The sequence below is a fragment of the Heptranchias perlo genome, chromosome 31, assembly GCF_035084215.1.
Source record: "Heptranchias perlo isolate sHepPer1 chromosome 31, sHepPer1.hap1, whole genome shotgun sequence".
NCBI lineage: Eukaryota > Metazoa > Chordata > Chondrichthyes > Hexanchiformes > Hexanchidae > Heptranchias > Heptranchias perlo.
Window position 1 is genome coordinate 28,562,151 of NC_090355.1, and position 22,449 is coordinate 28,584,599.

The following is a 22,449-nucleotide window of genomic DNA, read 5'->3' on the forward strand; positions in this document are numbered from 1 at the left end:
AGACCATGGCCGGACTGAGTTGGTCAGCTGACTCTGCAAACTTCGCTTTCTGTGGCAGGGCACTAAACAGAACAGTGATGATCCATGAAAGATATGTACTTCACACATACCTTTACAGAGGAAATGTATCGGAAGGGCAGATTGTGTGTAAACTGGTGGAGTTTCTTGTGCCAGTCTGAGGGATATTTCTCCAAATGGCTTTGAGGCTTTTCTCCTCCATGTTCTCTCCGTCAAAACCCCAAACCAGATGAAATTACAGGGAGCATGTGTTTCCACTCATTCATCGATTCATATGGTTGCTAGGGTACCTCAGTTCCTGAGGGAGTTATCTATCCCTCAGTCTGATATCTGCACACCAGTTGGTATCTCTCAGTTTAATGTCATCCACCCTACCGTAGACTTGTGGGACATGAAGGCCGCCCCGGAGTGTGCACAGAGTGTGCGTCCGATTTCAACCACTCCATTAATGGTGTCTCAGCCGAGGCCCCTGTGCAGCTGTCAGCCAACATCACTCACCACTCTGAATTATGCCTGTTACACTGAAAGGATGAACACGGGCTCACAGCATCCACCCCATGTTAAAGATTCCACGCTCTCTCGGAGCAAGTGGAGTCAGTGAGCAAGAACCTCCAACATGTGGAATTGACCGGTGCTCGGTTCAGTGGGCTGGGATGGTGTTGTATCACACTGCGCTACACTCAGTTTGTGACCTGAACTGTGTCGAATGGGAGGCTCCAAACTGGACCCTGCAGCTTCTCCTGGGGGAGAAGGAAGGGAAAATCAGAGTCAGGACTGGGTGGTCAATGGTGTCTTATGGTGGGCAGCTGTGGGGGGCTTTGGTGTTGATCTGGAATCAGACACGGGCGTTAGTCTGGGGAGGACAAAGAAAGGAAAGAATGAAAAAGCCTAAAAAAATAAGGAGAAAACTTAGCAAAAATGCCCCCATTAAAAATCAACCAGAGGCAATGAAGGGAACTTGATTAAATTGCCTAATGTGTCAGAAGAAGAGTTTATGCTGTTCTCTGTTTAACACAGAACCCTGACTGATGTCTGAGAAAGTGCCAGTTTTTCACTTGTGTACTCTTAAGTGGATTTAACAGCAAAAGGTCCAACATCTGGTGAAGATTATACTTTAACGAGCGCACTGTTGATTGTTTTTTCTTCTTCTTCGGTTCTTCACGTCAGCAGCCTTTCTAGGAATTTAAAATTCATTATGGCCAATCTCAGTTGGGACCCTCCACCATGTGGAAGCCATTTTACGTCCCTGACCAATCAATCTTCATTCAACTGCTTATTAGTAGGCGTCAGTATTAACATTTGAGGTAGTAAATTGGCAAACGTGGGGGCCATTGGGGGAGAGACAGGACTTGAAGATGTTTTTGGTCTGTTGGAAGTCTGGTTGGTGTTGGCATTGACCATCTTCTAGTGGTGGTCGTCTATTCCTCCAATTTAGAGAAGGCAGTAAACAGAGGCTACAATGTAGCCAGCATTAATGTAACCCCATCCCTCCCCAAAAACAACTTACTCTTGTCAGCTACTCTTCTGATTGCACCCTTCTCTCCCCCCCCCCCCACAACATAAAAGAGAAGTCTTGATTTTCTCCCTGATTGAACGCACAATTTCCCAACTCAGAGGAAAGCCCAACAATCTCATCCCAGGCCTATGCTGCTCCTGAAGTGTAAAGATGGAGATGCTCACGAGCAGCTCAGGTTGACATGAATGGGTCAAGGCAAGTCAAGCGGGTCAGGGTGACTCGCATTGGTCCGAGTAACTTGAGCGCCTCTTTACTTTTCTTTCCCTATGGGGAGGCAGCCATTCATCCAGGAGCCAAGATTAGAAATTCTCCGCGGTGCGGTGGAATTGCCGATAGGACCTTGTCACCACCCTCCAAGTCTTGTGTTGCGCCGCCTTCATTGTTTATACATTTCTTTTACGTCTTTTGACTCGGGTGGATTCCTCTGTGACTGATAACACCAGTGCAGTTTTTGTATGAACTGCAATAGAGACATTGGAGACATGTAGCCAAATATAGTGTGCGAATCTTTACGTTTTCCTTCTATTCTGCTTTTATGAGGCACTCGTTGAGTGGGCAGACTGCCAACTAAGGCTGTCCATAATTCCGCTCCCCTTTAAATGCACAAAGTACTGGCCCCTAGGGTTTAACAACTAGTCATGTGTGGTTGTTATGAGCCCTTGTAATGGAACTCGTAAAGCGGGTAATGGAACTTGTAAAGATTTTAAGGTGTGCAACGTGATCTATAACCACCCCTTAAAAATTGATGTCTCCGAATTTGTTGTCCCTAATATAAGGCAAGAGAAACCGCTTGATTTTCGCATTGCAAATCACAAGTGTGGTACTATTGCTTTATCATGTCAGAATACTGGCCACAGGATAGTGCTGGTTGACGTGGCAACCATAGGAACAATACAAACATATCCTTGGCTGCCAGACCACATAGGACTGTATTGAATTTACTTTGCATTGTAGATGGACTGAAATAATGTCTGAGCTGGACTTAAAAGGAATATTCGCGAAGGAATGCCGACAACATTGGGCCAGGCTCTCTTCAACTTTTCCCCCAAATTTTCTTCATTGGTTCAAGAAATGTGCTCTCGGATCAGGTTTGATTTAGAGTACGTGGGTATCCTCACTGGGTTGGGATCAAGACTCGCTTCACTGTCTCCGATTGTCACTCATTTTTTTCCCCAGAATCTCCCCAGTCTTCCCATCCTCTTACAATCGTGATATGTCTTCTGTGCCAGGCTGCGATCGTGTCCTGTATTATGGGCCCAGCCTTTATCTAGATTTCCAGTTGGTGACAAGCTTCTAGAAATGTGCTTTCTGCAGTTCATTAGACAACAACAAAATAATAGTGTTTGAGGCTGGCGTCTTGATTGGCAGTGTCTTGGAGTGGAACTGAACAGGTTATCCCCCTCAAACCACCACCACCCAATGAGTTCCCAATGTCAGCCAGGTTTGAGCTACAGTCATCCATTTTGCCCATGAAGTGGTGAAGTGTATTTACACAAGAAGCATCATCCATCTTGGTGATACGCATTTGCAAGTAGCATTCTTATGTTATTTTACTTATCAATAAATGTAATTTTTTGAATAAACCTTGTGCTCATTAAGATGAAGGCCAGTGCTGGGGAATGGAACACACTTAAGTTTTCAAGCACTCTCAGGTCAGGTACAGTACATATCAAAAGCAAAGCTCTCTTTACGCTGCCCCAACACTGCGCCTTAGCCCCGACCATGGAAGAACACCTCCTGATCCACCAGCATGTCATTTTTTTCATTTCTCCACGGCAGATATCCTGTGGCGGCCCCTTATGAATGTGATTCATGACGTGGGCCCATACCCACCAGGGACTCAATATAGAAAGAACCCTGACAACTAACGGGAAGGAGACTTTCATCTCTTCATTCTGGGCAGTGCGCCAATCCTCTCCCAAGTCAAGTATAGCTAGGGTCAGATGCTGAATAAAGTTCCCTCTACTTTGTCCAAACAGTGTGGCTTAATCCTGAACTTAGAATGGCACCAAGTACTGCACCAGGGTGACATTGTGAGATTGCCCAGTTCTTGTCAGTCAGTGTGAAATTGAAGTTTGTTTTGTGCCATGGGCCCATTCTGACTAGGAGCCAAACTCATTTCACATAGTGTAAGATTTTGGTGTCTGCCTTATCTTATTAATCAATAGGTTCGAGAATCTAGTTTCAGCAACTTTAATACTTTATTAAAAAATATAAAACTTAGCCTCTGCACTATCTTATATATATTTATACATACATCAATCATAGCAAGCAAGTGATATATATTAACCTGTCCTATTACACACTATACTACACACAGGACCCTTACAGCCAGCATGGAATTTCATACCATCAGTATGAGCTAGATTGGACCCTATATCCAAGAGATAGACGGATATTGTGCCAATCCACTGCTCCAAGTAATATTTATTTGTCAGGTATCACAGCTGAGCCCAATCTTAGATTCAAAGGGCATCATAAGCTGATGTATTTTTCAGCAAGGGTCACTGGATAGTGATCAGGAATATCAATCCCTGGCTGATTTCCCCTCCCCTCCCTAATATCCCTGAAGGGACACTGAGGACAGTTTTAACGCCCTGCCTGCGATCAGCTAGCCCAGCACAGTGATCGAACTTGTCACCATCTTTGTCTGAACGGCTCAGTACTTTACTATGCTGACCATTTACACACTAAACCACAAGGGGAGCTCCCCCCTTTTCTCACTCTTTACAATTTCCCCCAGGGTATTTGGTAGCCTTGAAAGTGGGAAATCAGTCTGTTTCATAGTAACAGTTTCGGGTAGGAAAAGACCATCGGTCCACCTATCCACACTGTTCCCTTAGTGCATTTCTAATAACCCTAAATCCCATTTGCTGACACGAGCCTGTCTACTTTCTTCCTAAAGCCGATTGAGGTTTCTTGTTCCATCACCCGTGCCAGTAATCTGTTCCACATACTAACCACTTTCTTAGTTTAAAAAAAAAAGTTCCTCCCGGTTTTCCTGTTTTCTTTTGTTGTCCTTAATTTGTAAATATGACCCCATGTGCTTAAATTCTGTACACGGCAGGAAAGCTTACTTGGATGCAATTTGTCCAAACCTTTCATAAGTTTAATCGCTTCTATCATGTCCCCTCGGTATTATCTTTTCAAGAATGAAAAGGCTCAGGGTAGTCTGTCTTCCCTCACACTTCATTACCTTAAGTTCTGATGTCAACCACATAGCCCTTCTCATGTACCCCTCCAATAGCTGAATATTCTTTGTGAATCAGGGAGATCAGAATCCCACAGAGCAATCCAGTTGTAATCTCACCGGGACCTCTCTGGATTTATGTGTTATACCCCTTGCTATGCATCCCGACATTCTGTTTCCTTTTTTTTTCAAACCGCTTGGGAACATTGTGCTGATGGTTTTAATGACCTGTCCACTAAAACCCCAAGATCCCTCTCCTGCTCCGAAATCTCAAGTACATTCCCATTTAGCACTTGATCCACATCAACCTCTCCTCTGCCAAAACTCATAACCTTACCTTTCCGTGCATTAAATTGCTTCCGTTTCGAGGCCTTCACCAATGCTCTTCTGTATTTGGCCATGAGGAATGCATCAGTGCAGACTGGGTTGATTCAGCTGGCCTCAATTCAAAGTCTACTCTTAACTGCACAACTGCGATTTGGAGCTCCGTGTGTAGGGAGTTACAAGGGGCAAACGATCCCTGACACCCAGCATGTTAAAACTCTCACCTTCGTACTGATGAGATCTAATCATAATAATTAATGTAAAGAGGCTTCATATTTAAGTGTGTTTAGGAAGTTAAGTTTAGGAACTTTTTGTGCAATGCTTGATGAGATTAGTATCCAGAGCTGCTGTGAATGGGGTGAGATTCTGTGATTCTCATCAGATTTGCCAGAATGGCCCAGGTTTTGGGCTTCCCTTTACCAGGTGATGTACTTTGAACTATCTTATACTCGCCGCTCAGAAGAGTGGGCCCTGCTGCATCAGGATGATATCTGTTTTCAATTTCCTAAACCAACCAACCATCCTGTGGGCTCTCTGAATGAGATGGCCAACTGGTGCAAAAGTAGAGGCATCTCAGTTCTGTGAGCCATGCCAGCCCAGGAACTGGGATGAGTTGCCCAAAGTCATTTCACATTGAACCATACACCAGCCAGCAGAGAGGGAAGAGACAGTCATCCCCATCAGGTTGAGCTGGATTTAAACCCAGATCCCAGAGGTAAAGGCCATCCAGTCCCTCTCTGGGTATAATCTATATTCTTCATTACTATTGTAGATTATATTATTACATTGTATATGATATTTTACAACTTATAATGCAAATTACCCGCTGAGGTGCTGTGCTGTTAAATTCTAGTCTGATGCTGCTTATAACTGAGATTGTCAGCATAAAATCCTCTCATATTAACATCTAATGGGCTTGACATTCATTCCCTTGCTTTAAAGCTTTTATTGCTTCATGTATTCCACTCACTGCTGAGATTATTACTTCAATGAGAGTCATATTTTAATGTGATTTCTCCGGGGACCATGTGTTTAGGGCTAAGTAATGGTGCAGGAAGCTGGCCCAGAGCATGACTGTGTCAAATCTGCATGTTATTAGAACCGATTTCTCGGCACTAACAGGAATTTGCAGTATGCTTTGTACAGTTTACACAGTCCTGTCCAAGCAGTAAAACCAGCTGGGACCCAACTATCGAGGGCAGAAGCTAAAACCCGTCTGGTTTTCTTCTTTAATACTGTGATTTTTAAAAATTTATTTTTTCCTTCCATGCTGTCCTGAAGGCGCTGACTGCCATGTGAGGTTTGCTGCCACAGGCACTGGCTGCCCTTCAGTACCTCTTTGAAGTGGCCATTCTTTGTGTGTGAGCCTAGACTGTTGAGTCTTAGAATCATAGAATCATACAGCACAGAAGGAGGCCATTTGGCCCATCGTGCCTGTGCCAGCTCTTTGGTCGAGCTATCCAATTAGTCCCATTCCCCCGTTCTTTCCCCATAGCCCTGTAAATTTTTTCCCTTCAACTCTTATCCAATTCCCCTTTGAAAGTTACCATTGAACCTGTTTCCAATGTTGATGGGCTATTCTTCCCCGGGGCCGTCACAGACGAGCCTGGCCCTGTTATCATGATTTCGACACGTGCGTTTTTCAGCAGGAGTGGCTGGGTAGTGATCAGGAGTGGGAGCTCTGACTCTTATTTTTTTATTACTTGCTCCATTTCAGCACCACAAAGAATAGTCAGTGTCCCCACTGCGTCTGTGGCTGAGATGGGGCAAATCAGCACAGACCGAGGATTGAGGTTATTCCTTTCCAGATCTGTGTGGCTCAGTGAAGCATTAACTCACGGAACATGGGGCAGGAGGGGATGTAAACGCTCCATTCTGATGTCTTCCTGCACAATCCTGTCCCTCCTGAAGAGTAAGAGTTACTGTAATGTTATGCAGCACTTTCAGGGCTGATCTGCATTCCCCATTAATATCCACTGGCACTGGTTGTGTTCCTACAACTTAATCTACTGGTGGCTGCTTACATGGGGTATTGGCAGCAACACTCTCTTAGCTACAAGGTCTGAGGCCAGGCAGCCAAGAAAGAAAGGGAGTAAATTTACAGACTTTATCCAATGAATTGCTGAGCTGGAAAATGCCAGGTTCCCCGATCGGTGCTGAGCGAGGTGATCTCAGCAAAGGATGGGTGGTAGGAGTCGGTCCCAGTGATCACTGGCTCGGAAGAGTGGGGGGGGGGTGTAAAAAAAACAGTATTTCCACTACGCACATTAGTTGAAGACAGGATCTGGCTCAAGTGTGATCCCCCCTTCTCTTCCACCCCCTCTTCTCCTCCGCCCACCTCCCTCCCGCCCATGTTAGGTAGCCAGAAACTCATTGTCTAAGCTCACTTGTGAAGAATGGTTATTTTGCAAGGTGCTGCAGGGTCCCCAGTGGCCATGCAACACTGCACGAGGAGGGAGCCAACAGCTTTGGCAGAGTTAGGAGGGGAAGATTGGCTACAAAAAACAGGAAAAAGTTACCAAATACTGCTCCCTCCCAACAAATGTTAGAAACACACAAATATCAAATGAGTCTGTTGTCCCAGTTGAGATGGTGATTGGCTGATTCTTTTACAGAAATATGTTAAACTTGTATAGAACCTTGGTTAGACCACACTTGGAGTACTGTGAACAGTTCTGGTCTCCATATTATTAAAAGGTTATAGAGGCACTGGAGAAGGTCCAAAAAAGATACACAAGGATGATACCAGAACTGAGACTTACTACTTATTAGCAAAGGCTGAACAGGTTGGGGCGCTTTTCTCTAGAAAAGAGAAGACTGAGGGGTGACCTGATAGAGGTCTTTAAGATTATGAAAGGGTTCGTTAAGGTAGATGTAGAGAAAATGTTTCACTTGTCGGGGAGACCAAAACTAGGGGCCATAAATATAAGATAGTCAGTAATAAATCCAGGAGGAAATTCAGGAGAAACTTCTTTACCCAAAGAGTGGCTAGAATGTGGAACTTGCTGCCACATAGAGTCATTGAGGTGAATAGCATAGATGCATTTAAGGGGAAGCTAGATAAGCACATGAAGGAGAAAGGAATAGAAGGATATGCCGATGGGGCGAGATGAAGTAGGGAGGGAGGAGGCTCATGTGGAGCATAAACACCGGCATGGACCTATTGGGCCGAATGGCCTGTTTCTGTGCTGTACATTCTATGTAACGTTAGAAAAATACAAATATCAAATAAGTATATCTGATGAGTCTAATTTCCCAGTTAAGATGGTGATTGGCAGATTCTTTTACAGAAATACATTGACACGAGGCCAGGCTGCTAGAAAGAACCCCTCTCTCAATTAATGCAACACTACTTGTATCACAAGATGCTGCAGCCCGCTGTGCCCAGGGCCTGCTGCCCAACAATCCAAACCCCCTGTAGGGCTCACACAGAAGCCAGGCGTCTGATTAGGCTTTATTGAGTGGAAGCTGAACAGCCATTGTTTCAGCTGGCATTAGGTCCATTAGATGATCTCATTACATTTAAAAAATATTTTGTTTGATTTGCTCATTTTTCAACTATAAATTTGACAATTTAAAAAAAAAATCTGGAATGTGTGATTGAGATGATTAAGGGCTTTAATTATATTTATTTATTTTTCACTCTTTTTAGGTTATTTTTCTTATCCCCCTTTCTTTCTTGCCCCTTGTATGAGTAGATTATATATGCATTCAAGAGGCAATCAGATGTATTTCTGGAGGAAAAGTGGGATTGAGGGATGTGTTTAGAAGGTGGGTAGTGGGGATGAGATTGCTAGAGAAAGGTTCTTGTGTTATTTTGTACCATCTATGGTTTATCTCTGCCAATAGTACCTGAAACTGGCCGAATGGAATGAATGGAACAGCACCGAGGATGTGTTTCCTTCCAATTCCCCCGCTCCCCATCTCCTGTGAGGAATGTTGTGGACTCTGGTTGGCTCCCCTGGTGGTTGCAGTTGGTAACTCACCATATATGACAACATGGTGTGTAGTTAGGCTCCGTGCCCCTAACTTAGCGCTAAATTGGTAATCTCACCCAGTCCACAAGGAGTGGGGCATGGAAACAATTGCACTAGTGCAGTAAGGGGGCACACTCCTCCGTGGTGAATGTTTCTAGACACTGTGCTAACAAGACGAGTTCACTAAGAGCGTGCGCCTTGAGCAATTTATGGACAATCGCTCCACTGGGCCTCCCTTCTGTGCTGAGTTGCTGTAAGGTGTAAAGTGACTCTAGCTGTTTCTCCCTGTGGCAAGATAAATCAGGCATAAAATGAATAATCCAAAATGAACCCTGCTTGAAAGTGCAAGTGTGTGGACATTGGCTGAGGACTGGATCAGGCTTAGCTGTGATGCTCCCTACAGTTGAATAGCCTGATGACACCCTGTGCAAGCTCACAAATGAGGCATGGCCACATTGCGGTACAAGGGATAAATGGGCACCTATTAAAATTTATTCCAGCATAACGCAGCGCCTTCAGGAGAAGTGAAGAGAAAAATTAGGAAAATTGGGGCTGATGGGGGGGGGGGAGGTAATTGGGTAAAGAAAGCAGTGAGGTTACGATTCTGATTTTCTTTCCATCTAGGTGCTGAAATGGGTTGAAAAAACTATCCAGACCTCTAAAGTCCATCTGCTGTCCACTAACCACAAGGACAGGGAGGAGCATCTTTGGCTGGTGCCCTTTGACCCAAACCTGAAAGAAGTCACCATTTCCCTCAGTGGGCCCACACCAGCCATAGAAATCCGGGACCCCTCAGGTAAGTCACAAAGTGGATGAATGTTCCTGTTAGATTGGAGTTGACCTTTTTTTGCGGGGGTTGTTAATGGATTATTTATTTATGCAATAAAAGAGATGGGTGGGGGGGAATTGAATGACGCAATAGGTTAGACACTGATTTGAACCAAACCCAGAATGAAGGGATGAAAGTACCCTCTGTCGTTTGTAAAGTTTATCTTACTTATAAAGAGGTACGTCATTCTCAATCCAGATCCAAGTGGGCATGAACCCACAGGACAAAACTACCTATAAATTGGGATTAAATTGCTTATCTCACTCAGAATTTATAAGTATTGCTGATCTGGGAAGTGGAAAAATTCACACCGGCACAGAAGTGGGTTCCTCTTCTGAGATTGGACGACGAGACATTTTTGCGACAGTTTAAAGATAAGCTTTGCCTTGTTTCAGCTTGTTCTCTAACTGACCTGTGGGTGTTGATGTTGACCCTGTGCTCTCTGACCTGTGGGTGTTGATGTTGACCCTGTGCTCTCTGACCTGTGGGTGTTGACCCTGTGCTCTCTGACCTGTGGGCATTGGTGTTGACCCTGTGCTCTCTGACCTGTGGGTGTTGGTGTTGACCCTGTGCTCTCTGACCTGTGGGAGTTGACCCTGTGCTCTCTAACCTGTGGGTGATTGGTGTTGACCCCATGCTCTCTGACCTGTGGGTGTTGACCCTGTGCTCTCTGACCTGTGGGTTTGGTGTTGACCCCGTGCTCTCTGACCTGTGGGTGTTGGTGTTGACCCTGTGCTCTCTGACCTGTGGGTGATCGGTGTTGACCCTGTGCTCTCTGACCTGTGGGTGTTGACCCTGTGCTCTCTGACCTGTGGGTGATCGGTGTTGACCCTATGCTCTCTGACCTGTGAGTGTTGACCCTGTGCTCTCTGACCTGTGGGTGATCGGTGTTGACCCTGTGCTCTCTGACCTGTGGGTGTTGACCCTGTGCTCTCTGACCTGTGGGTGATTGGTGTTGACCCTGTGCTCTCTGACCTGTGGGTGTTGACTGTGTGCTCTCTGACCTGTGGGTATTGGTGTTGACCCTGTGCTCTCTGACCTGTGAGTGTTGACCCTGTGCTCTCTGACCTGTTGGTGTTGACCCTGTGCTCTCTGACCTGTAAGTGATTGGTGTGATAGAGCGTTCCCTTTGGATGGTTTGATTTTTTTTATTAGTCTGTTTACATCATCAACTCCAGGATTTTGTAACTTCCAGTTTTTGGCACATTTGGTGAAACTAATTTTTTTGCGATGGTCATACAGCCTTTAGTCTTTCCATTCTTCAATTTCCTTTTATAATTGATTTTCCTTGTGTAGTTCTATTAACCTTTATAACTGATATTATTGAGCTGCCTCTTGCCATCAATGGCCAAATGGAACCATCGAGGTGAGATGGTGTTTGTTCCCAGCCCGTTCACCAGCATCATGTTTGGGAAACGGTATTCATTCGGATTGGACGATGACTTGTCAGTTGGGTTTTTTTCAGGCCGGGTCATGTGGAAAGGGTTGGGTTTGAATGAACTGCTGAATATTCCAAACTCTGCTCGAGTTATCAATGTGAAAAACCCACGGCCTGGAATGTGGACAGTTAAGGTAAGGACTACATCTGTATTGTGTTACCACGATGGTCATTGTCACTCTGAACTCTCCTCTCTAGTTCCTAATAAACGGTCCTATGCTCTCTATGCACCCACACTGTTTAGAAATGAAGACTTATCACACCATCTAATTCATTCTTTCCGAGGACTTCAAAAACATGGAACTCTTTGCCTTCCTCCAATCTACAGCCTGTTAAAACTTTTGCTATCGCCCATCAGCTATTTCTAGATTTATGTCATTTGCTCTCCTACTCTTTCAGCTTTGATGAGGTTGTAAACCATGTGCCTTAGCGCCTTACTTTGGCTTCTCTGTGAAAATAAAGTCTGGATTGATTATTTAATACTGCCTCTGCTCTTGTTATTGTACCATTATTTTCTCCGGACTAATGATGACCGAGGCTTGTCTTCTTTAAGATCCGCAGCACTGGGCGCCATTCTGTACGGATCACAGGAGTCAGTAGCATTGATTTCCGGGCTGGATTTTCCACCAAACCTACCTCAGACTTCAGTAAAACAAGCGAGCGTCCAATTCAAGGTAGTTAACAGGGAATGTTGTCTTTCCAGCAAGGGCTGAAACCCACGCTTGTCAGTTATCTGACCCACATGTGACTGTCCTTCCTGGATGGGAGATGGGGGGGTATCTACCTGTCCCTATAGCCCCCAGTCCCGTTCTCAGCCAGATATTTATCCAGCTCCTTTTTGAAGGAGTGAATCGACTTGTTTTTCTGGGTGTCTGCTTCACATTTCCACTGTATGATGGGTAAAATGTTCTTCTGACCTCTCATCTTGATTTATGGGTTGTTAAAGTTCCTTTAATATGTATTGATTGCAAATTACTTCTCTTTATGATGCTGCAAATGTTCTAATGTTACCACAGTGATACATTTGGCTGGATTTGTATCTTAGTCATTTCTTATATTTTACAGATAACCTCCTGACTCTTATTCTCAGGAAATTCCTGTGTTCTATTTAATTCTAGGGATCCCGACCTATGTATTGTTGAACTGCTCGGGTCTGCTCCCTCCAGGGCAGCTGGATCGCTTGGAGCTTCTCAGTACCTCAGGAGAGTCTCTGAAGAGCCTGCCCATTAGTGCCCTTTCCAGCCACAACACAAACACCATGTGGAAAGTTCCGGAATTCATGCCACCCAGTGAGAACGTCTTCCTGAAAGTGACGGGTTACGATAGGGAAGGTTATCGTTTTCAACGCCTGTCCAGCGTCTCCTACACAAACCTGGTCCCTGGTGAGACAACCCATCGTGCCATTGTACCTTGTGTAGATAGAAAGCCAGCTAGAAGCTCTCATGGTGGCACAGCACAGTAAATGTACTGCCCGGCATGGTGCTGCCCGAGGAGGCCCCAAGTTTGAACCCTGACCCGTGCAGGGTTAGCTGTTTGCAGCTGGAACAGTACGATTGGGCTCAGTGTCCTTGAGGATAATCAGCCTGCTCCTGATCCATTGGCTTCTGCTGGAAAGCGCTTGTGTGTGATATCAGGTAAAGAAAGAAAGACTTGAATTTATACAGTGCCTTTCATGACCTCAGGACGTCCCAAAGCACTTTACAGCCAATGAAGTACTTTTTGAAGTGTAGTCACTGTTGTAATGTAGGAAACGCAGCAGCCAATTTGCGCACAGCAAGGACCCACAAACAGCAATGTGATAATGACCAAATAATCTGTTGGTTGGACACAGGGGAGAACTCCCCTGCTCTTCTTTGAATAGTAGCCATGATGTGGAGATGCCGGTGATGGACTGGGGTTGACAATTGTAAACAATTTTACAACACCAAGTTATAGTCCAACAATTTTATTTTTAATTCCACAAGCTTTCGGAAGCTTCCCCCTTCCTCAGGTGGTGTGGAAATGACATTTTCGAATCCTTCGCATTTTAAAATCACAGAACAATGTCTGGTGATTACTGCCCGTTGCCAAGGCAATCACAGTGAGCAGACAGAAAGGTGTCACCTAAAAAGGCCACCGAATATACAAACCCCCCAAAAAAAAGAGAGAGAGAGATAAGGAAGACAGTCAATGGCCCGTTATATTATCTGTTTTTAATATAACGGGCCATTGACTGTCTTCCTTATCTCTCTCTCTCTTTTTTTTGGGGGGTTTGTATATTCGGTGGCCTTTTTAGGTGACACCTTTCTGTCTGCTCACTGTGATTGCCTTGGCAACGGGCAGTAATCACCAGACATTGTTCTGTGATTTTAAAATGCGAAGGATTCGAAAATGTCATTTCCACACCACCTGAGGAAGGAGGAAGCTTCCGAAAGCTTGTGGAATTAAAAATAAAATTGTTGGACTATAACTTGGTGTTGTAAAATTGTTTACAATCTTTGAATAGTGGCATGGGGCCTCGGTTTAAAGTCTCATCCAAAAGACGGCACCTCCGACAGTGCAGCACTTCCTCAGTACTGCATTGGCATGTCAGCTTAGGTTTTGTGTTCAAGTCTCTGGAGTGGGATTTCAACCCATGACCTTCTGACTCAGAGGTGAGAGTGCTACCCACTGAGCCACTGCTGACACTCGTGAAAACAGGGTTGGTTTGGCTGCGATGCCCCTCCATTGTTTAGGTCTACACACAAAGAGTGGCCACAAGGGTGAGGTACCAAGCACCTTGGAACTGTACCCCAGCAAGAGTCAACACTTTAAGATGAAGAGAAAAGAAAAGGGAAAGTCAGATAGTGTTGTATTCAAGCTCGACAGGGTGGGGGAATGGAGAGATGCAGGAACATTTTGAAAAGCTTGACGTCTCTGTTAAAATGATTGTTTATCTGCTTTAGGGCCTCCAGTAGTGAGCATGCCTGGTCAAACCCACGGTTACTACCTGCAGTCCGCATCGATTCCGTGTTCTGTGGAGAGTCCGATTCCGTTCACACTGCGAATCGTCAGAGACGGGACCAGACCTCAACCAGACCGACTGTTTCTGTGAGTACTGTGCAAAGAACGCGGAGTCGCTGACTGCCCTGGTCTTCTGACCTGTGCTAGGCAACAGTTCCACCTCCATAGAGAATCCCTTGTCATTGCAGCCAAGTGGCTGTTTTTCATGCATGAGCCTAGATGGTGAATGTTGGGAGGCTACTCGACCATAGGGGATCTCGTAGCTGCGATTCTGTCCTCGCTCATCATCCCCACATGTCCTTTCCAGCAAGAATCACTGGAGCGAGATCAGGAATGGGAGCCCTGCCTGATTTTAACCCTCCCTATCCTATGAGTGCTGAGGCTCTGTAGAAGATCTAGCACAGCCTGGCTGAGATTTGCTAACACAGTACAGAGCACGGATCTTCCTGCTCTGTATTGTCCACTGCCACACCGAGCAGAACATTTACCAAATGAGCCAAAGGGAGAGCTGGTTGGGATCTTTGGTCACACGTTTTTATCGGAGGCCCAGAGACGGATGACATTTTTGAAGCGTTTGTACTAAAGCTCTTTGTCTCAAAGGCACAACGTGGAAAAACATAACTTGAAATGGTTCCCATGTTGTTGGTTCCAGGTTGGTCAGTGTGTCAGAAGAAGGTGGTGGGTGGAGATAAGGCCATTTCCCACAGGGAGGAAGTGGAAGCCAAAAGGTTAGATACTCAACAACAACAACTTGCATTTATATAGCGCCTTTATTGTAGTAAAACTCCCCAAGGTGCTTCACAGGAGCGATTATCAGACAAGAATTTGACACTGAGCCATATAAGGAGATATTAGGACAGGTGACCAAAAGTTTGGTCAAAGAGGTAGGTTTTGAGGAGCTTCTTAAAGGAGGAGAGGATTAGGAAGGGAATTCCAGAGCCGAGGGCCTAGGCAGCTGACGGCATGGCTGCCTATAATGAGGTGATGAAAATGGGGGACGTGCAAGAGGCCAGAATTGGAGGAGTGTAGAGATCGTGTGGCCATTGGGCTCCTCCCAGCGTACACCTCGAGCTGCATTGGCAGAAGACTGGTAACAGATTGCTTGAACGGTGCTGAGCAGTGCCTAGCTGGGTCCACCATCTTTCATGCTGCCAGTCCTGCTCATTCCTTTACAAAATGAGCTCGAGTAACTATGACTGATACCCGTGGGAATAGCCTGTGTTTGTGAATAGGTTCTTTAAAGCCCATGTAAACATATGATGGGAAAACTCCATAGATCCCATGTCTAAGTTTGCATTTTCTTGGGATTTGCAGCGGTGAAACCCAAAGGACCAGTGATATAAACTGAAACACTGCAATTATATTTTCTCTGTCAATGGAGGGAGTGCCAAAGTTGAAATAGCTCATTGAGAGCCTCTAGTGGCAGAGACCCAGTACTGCAGTACTACACCAGGTGAGGAAACAGACCCCTTTTTACACACTGTGGAGTCTCAACCAATGGTATTTCCGTTCGACCTAAAGACCTACTCTATAGGATGTCACAATTGGTGCAGTGTGGATCTGCTTTGAGATTGTGCTTTTCACGTACCTCAATGTTGAATTTATCTTTTCAGGGACACTGTGAATACGACATGGGAGCTCCCGAGTGTTTCTGTAGCTGACGAAGGGTTTTATGACTGTGTGGCGATCAGTAACTCGGGTACAGGCATAGCTCGGACATACTTGGCTGTTACTGGTGAGTAGTTCGTGAGGTTCTGATTTAGTGACAGCAGTGGACATTGACGCAATTGATAATTTGGTATTTCAGCTTTTTGTACAAATATCCTGAATTGTCTGTCCCAGAGCTGCGTGAACATGGGAACAGTGAAAGCTGTAGATATGACAGGTAACTATTTTTTCTTATGAGGGGTGGAGAAGATGAGAATGCTGCCTTTATTTTTTTTTAATGATATTTTCTCCCCACCCTCCTTCCTTGGAAACCTGCTTGCCACTCTGAAATGAACCACTGGTAGGCGCTGCGAGACAGCCCGGGGGCAGGTGGTGACTCTCTCTTGGATTTTCCTTCCCTCCCTTTCAAGATTAACCTGGTGTGTGCTCCATGCCTCCTCAAGATGGTGTGCCTGGTAATCCTTCACTTGGCCTGGCGTGAACCTGTGGCACAGTATATTGGGCCTTCAATGCCCTAAGCCACAGGGCTCCGTAGGCACAAATACATTTTGAATATTGACCCCTAAAGTGAAACTGTGAGAGCCAAGCTAGTGATTGTACAGGCTGTGCCCCAATTTTCTCCCCTCTGATTTCCTCCTTTCCTAAAGGCATTAACCTGTGCTGGAGTACAGTTTCAGAGGTACCTTTCTTCGTGTGTGAGCCTCGACAGTAAGTACCAGTCGGGTATATGACCAGGATAGGGCATCACAGCCAAGTATTTTCCAGTAAGGGGGTCACCGGGCAGTGTTCAGGAATGGTAACCCTGTCTGAATTTGTATCCCTCCAGCTCCAACCCAGGAACATTGAGAAGAATTGTGGCGCCCATATTGATTCAAGTTCCCGTCTTGGTTGACGTTTATGTTCCTTTAATCAAGATCTGAAAGCTTTTGTCCGATTGCACAATGGCAGAAGGGAGCTGCTCCTTCAGAGATCGGGAGTGAGGGGGGAGGGGGAGGGGGAGGACAAACTCTGGTCCAGGCCCACTACATAGCGGCACGTGACCTGTCGGATAATCGTGGAGCAGCAGTGGGGTGGAAGGCATTTTACTGTTTTTGGATTTGAGACGGATGATCGCTGAGTGCCTGAGGGAAGCAGGATTGGAGGGCCCACCTAATGGAAATAGATGCTTCAGGCGCAAAGGTGCTTAGACTGGGAAACAGACAGCTGAGGTTAATTTTTCCCCTCCCTAATCCAGGGGCACTGGCCCAGAGGTCCTTGTCTCCTATGAGATTTGTTCCCTGACAACCATAATTTTGCACAGAAAATTCCAGAAACAGTGAAAATACCAGATTCCAGGTGAACCGTAAGTGATAATGAATGATTGGCACAACAATTCCCTTGCTGTAATTATAGGCTGGGTCTGAGATAACATCCTGTGGGAAGGCAGGAAAGCCAGGCCGCAGTACTGAATACCTGATCTGGCTGGTAAGCAGAAGTGCAGCGTTTCTTTTTCTAAAGCTAATGAATCCTGAAGTTAGAAACAACTTAATGATCTTAGCTTCTTCCCACAAGCAAGGTTTTTTTTTTATTCTGGCGCTAATTCGAACCAGATGGCGTTACAGTTTCCATCTATCAAACACCAAACTGAAGTGTGCTGCAGTCCTGGTAACAGATGCAGCTGTCTGTCTGCATTACTTCGTGACGGCAGCAGTAATTACCCGCATTCTCAATCCCTGCGTGGCTGTTCGTTCTGACGCATGGTGGTGCAGTGCCAGATGGCACATGGATGAATAAGCAAGATTAGAGTTGATAGCAGTGTTCTTTGTCAGTTTGGTACTTGTCAAGGTGAGGACTGTTGGTGCTGCATCAAGCACTCCCAGCTCAGGTGCAACATGACTTAGACGCAGAGTAAAGGTCCTTCTGATCTCCCCCCCCCCCCCCCCCCCGAGTAATGTGCCTCAGCCGCAACCCCAGAAGAACTCCCTGTACTGCACCACTATGACATTTGGTAGGATAGGCCTCTTGGTGGGTTTTGGCCTATGCCAATCAGAAAGACAACAGAGATTAAAGAGCTTCTTCTCATCATTCTGGGCTGGATTTAAACCCAGGTCTCCGAGATGGAGGGTCAGTGTCGAACCCACTGTAATACCTGGCTTCCTGTAAAAGTATAACGTTTTGAGCATTAAGGTGCTTATGCTTAGCATATATATACAGCAGAGTATCAGACATCAGCACATCTATGTGTCATACAGGAGCTGTCTGACTACACCCGATTGCTATTTGGGAAGAGGACCAACTCAGCTAATGATGAAAGAGCTCTAGAAAATCAGGCATAAATGCTGAGGGTCAAACTCCCTTGATGCCCAGTTGGTAGATGCACTGCCCAGAATGAAATTAAGTCATACAGACCAGGAAGACCCAAGGTTTGAACCGTGGCCTGTGCTGATCTCAGTTGGGTAGTGAATCAACCAGGGTTCGTTCTTCTGTTTGTTATTGAATGACACGCGGGGTGTCCTGTGTGGGGAGTTTATGTCAGATCAGGCTTGGCTGTGCTGCCCTTCACATTTGAATAACTGGCCACCCATAAACAGTGGCTTCCTGAGTCAGTGCAGTCAGTTTAAAAATGTATCAGATGGGAGTTTAAGACGCTTATTTTTTCCCCTTTTTCTCACCAGTATTCTTCCCTCTCCTGAAGCTGCTCACTCCTAAATAGGAGATGGTTCCATGGGCACTGGTCATTCTCCAGTATCTTGCCAAAGGGGCTATTATTTATCTGTGAGCCGTTTTATCATTGGAAGGCATCAGAGTTGAAGCTGATCCTGCCCTTGTGACGTCTGCACATTCCAACGGAGGTCGCAGGATAGCGACCAGGAGTGGGCACCCTCCCTAAACCAGGGGGCATAGGCCAATTGTAATACTTCCACTGCCATCCTGGCTGAGATCAGTTGACTCGGGTCAGAGCAGGGTTGAACTTAGGACACCCCCAGTCTCTGACTCAGCAACTCGCTGGACAAACTCATTGAATCTTCTGAAGGGCTGTATAAGATATATGAGTGGGGTGGGATGTGTAGGACAGGCTAATCTTCTCCATTTCACAGCACCTTCATTTATTGCTGTTGCTTTTCCCCCCCAGAACCACCTCCTAGTGTGGAGACTCCTCAAAACGTCACAGCGTTCCCCGGGGATCAGGTGGTCCTGTCTTGCCGAATCCTTGGCAGCGTTCGATATAACGTTACTTGGACGCGTGATGGGATTGAGCTTCAAGCCAACAATGAACGGATTACCCCTTTGAACAATTCATCTCTGGAATTTCGAAATGTGCAGCCAGAGGACGCTGGTCGCTATGAATGCCTTGCAGTCAATATGCACGGCTCTAGTCAAGCCTCCGTGTGGCTGTTTATCCCTGGTAAGAATGGGTCTCAGATAGTCTCTGTACTCTCAGTGGTGTAAAATTGATCTGTTTTGTTGGCCTTGAGAAAGTACAGTGATGAGCAAACCGGGTGATTCCGGATATCGGGAATTTAACTTCCTCAGAAAAGTTTAAGGAAGTTGGGCTTGTTCTCTTTGGAGACTTTGAAGTGACCCGATTGATGGTTTCAGGATTATTAAGGACATTGTCAGAGTAATTCAGCTAAATTGCTTAGTATAGCAGAGGATTCAAATATTGGCCGACACCAGTTAAAGATAAGGAAGTTAGAAGTAGGAAGGGACATTGGGTGGAACTTTGGTTCTACATAAATAGGAATAATCTAAGCTATTGAAATGGACAGTATTAGTGGTTTCAGAATGTAATTGAGGGGTGGTTTGGTGAGGTTGCTGGGCCTAATGACCTTTTCCTTCTTCTGTTCTTAGATTAATGGGGAATATTTTATTTTGCTGCTTGTGCTGGAATTTTGATATAATTTACTGAAAGGCAAATATGTGATGGCTGTATTGTTGAGCAACACACGGTTCTCCACAGACAGTCCAATACATGAGAGACTACACATGGAAAGCACAGGTAACCCGAGAGTGAAATAGGAAAGGACGCCTCAGCAGCCCTCGCCACATTTGATACATTATTGAACCAACCAATGTGCTCGTATCACTGTCAGGTTAAATTAAAATAGAAACGGCAAATGCTGGAAACCTGAAATGAAAATGGAAAATGTTGGATATACTGACATCAGAAAAGATGAAAAGTCAAGTTAACATGTTGGGTGGAGACCCTTCATCAGAACCATTCACCTCATCCTCGTTATAAATACCCTGAAAGGTGGTGGGAGGTGTTGCAAATTTTTCATTGGATTTATCTAGAGGGTAGTGGAGTATTTGACCTTGGGCCAGGATGGGATGACTCAGACAGTCTTGCATCGGGCAGGCTTCCTATCCACTGAGCAGCGTTAATGTAGATGTTGTTGAGGAGTTCCTGGCTCGTTCGCCCCTTCCCTCTCACTGTATAGAGCTTTGAGGACCAGTGAATATGGGATGTTACAGTTGACTGAAGACATAATAAACGGAGGCAGTCATCTTTCATGATCACCTTCGTGTATTTTTTTTTGGCAGAGGCCCCGCGAGTTTCTGTCAGTCCCAGGTCACAGAGTATTTCGAGGGGAGCGGAGGCCCGAATTGGCTGCACTGCAGTTGGTTACCCTGATCCTGGAGTTGTCTGGATCCACAAGGATACATTCCTAACTAATAATGACAGGTGAGGGACTTGGAATTTTGGTATCTTTCATTGAAGTGCTGTGCTATTGTAAGTGAGGGAGGTTTGAAGGCTCAATGGGTAACAGTGTGCTGGACCTGACCATTTTGATCCAAGGTTCATTGCCAGGGCCGTGCTGAGTTTGCTAACCTCAGTTTGACCAGCAGTGGGAGTGCTCCAATTGATTCCAATTAGGAAGGGAGGAAACGGGCAGAGTTCTCTCTCCTGATCACTGTCCAGTAACTTCTGCTGTGGAAAGTGCATGTGTTTGGATGTCAAGTGAGGACAATATTGGTCTCGGCTGTAATGGTCCTCTGCAGTTGAATGGCCAGCCAACGCTCACTGTCTAGGATAGAACATGAAGAATTACCATTTGGGTGAGGTACAGGACGGTGGAACTGTAACCCAATATGGGCTAGCGTCTTAAGCAAAGGCAAGGGGCCAAAGTTTGGGGGTGGGGGGACAAGGCTGAGTTAACTCAGAGTACAGTTTTTTAAAACATGAATTGTGGCTTGCATCTTAAACCAGAAGAGTACCCCCTACTCCCTCAATGGGACATTCCCATTTCTCACATTTATGGCCTTTCTGAGCAAATGACAAATTGAACCACTGTTGTACACAGTGATCAACTGGAGAGCGGGTTGTCCCATTTTGCCTGGAAGGGTCGTGTTGCTTCTGAATTTCACACCCTGGGGGAGGGAGAAGATAAGTTTTAACTAATTTTTCCAGCCACATTTAAATCTTATTCTGGGGGCTGTGGAAATACCCACAAGGTTAGATTTCTGTCCTCCACAGTAGGGTTATTCTCTGTCCAGTTTTGGACTAAACAGTCCTCTTTTTGTGTGGATTTTTGGAGAACTTTATACATGCTAAAAAAAAGTCTGTTCTCCTCGATTATTTCAGGACATGGCAATATTAATAATGAAGGTTACTGAGATTTTGAAAGATTTTTTATCAATAGAGAGTAAATATCAGAAGCTCAAACCGTGATCCTACCTTCGTGACCCAATTTGGTCTCACTCCTCTGCCCAATGGGAATCCAACAATATACAGTGGATGCTGGTGATGAAGGGGGTTAATATTGTAACCTTCCACAAGGTTTCGAGTTCCTTACGCAGCTGGCTAACAGTCACGCAAGTGATAACTGTGTATTCTTCTACAGTACCAGGCCATGTCAAGACAAGGAAGTCATCAATTCATCCACTGGAGAAAACAAATGGTGAAAGTTTATTTTGTAACATATTGCACAAGACAGCGCTGTTATTTATGTCAAGAGACTTATGAAAAATGCATTTTAACGAGTAAATACTGTCACAGCAGTACCCTTTGCAGTGTGTCTCCTTTTAATTGGGTTTCTCTCGAGCTTCGTGTTTTGGAACAGGTCCAGTGTCAACTTAAACCTTTCATTTTAGAAAGAATGATTCTCCCTGAGTTTACATCTCCTCATGACCTTGGCCAAGAAGGCGAGCAGTCAGGCAGTCAGTCGAGCTGCTCCTCGTACACAATTACCGGGAACATTGCTCTTCAGCTCAATCAGATGGCAACCATCTTGAATTTGAGGCTTACAAGAGCTCAGGACATTTGTGGATTTGGAGTTCATGTTTATATTCATTTCCAAATAATTGTTGACCATTAAAGATATAAAACGTAGAATACTTTTTAATTTAAGTTGCATTTAATTTACAGTCTTAGTTTATTTGACCTGATCTGTACTGGTTGGCAAGCTGTTAGAAGATACCGCATAGAAGTAGGCCATTCGGCCCATCGTGCCTGTGCCGGCTCTTTGAAAGAGCTAATTAGTCCCACTCCCCTTTCCCTGTGGCCCTGCAAATTTTTCCCCTTCA

At 45.3% G+C, this 22,449-nt stretch overlaps 1 protein-coding gene across 1 annotated transcript in view; it reads left to right on the forward strand.

Moving 5' to 3' along the window:
- The window catches only part of LOC137300344 (hemicentin-1-like), a 270,914-nt gene that overhangs the window by 41,649 nt on the left and 206,816 nt on the right, over positions 1-22,449 (forward strand). Inside the window, exons 5-12 of the mRNA XM_067969428.1 lie at positions 9,650-9,821; positions 11,320-11,426; positions 11,846-11,966; positions 12,411-12,674; positions 14,217-14,361; positions 15,888-16,009; positions 19,055-19,327; positions 20,467-20,608. Of these exons, the coding sequence (XP_067825529.1) occupies positions 9,650-9,821; positions 11,320-11,426; positions 11,846-11,966; positions 12,411-12,674; positions 14,217-14,361; positions 15,888-16,009; positions 19,055-19,327; positions 20,467-20,608 (1,346 nt within the window). The remainder of the gene's footprint in view (positions 1-9,649; positions 9,822-11,319; positions 11,427-11,845; positions 11,967-12,410; positions 12,675-14,216; positions 14,362-15,887; positions 16,010-19,054; positions 19,328-20,466; positions 20,609-22,449) is intronic.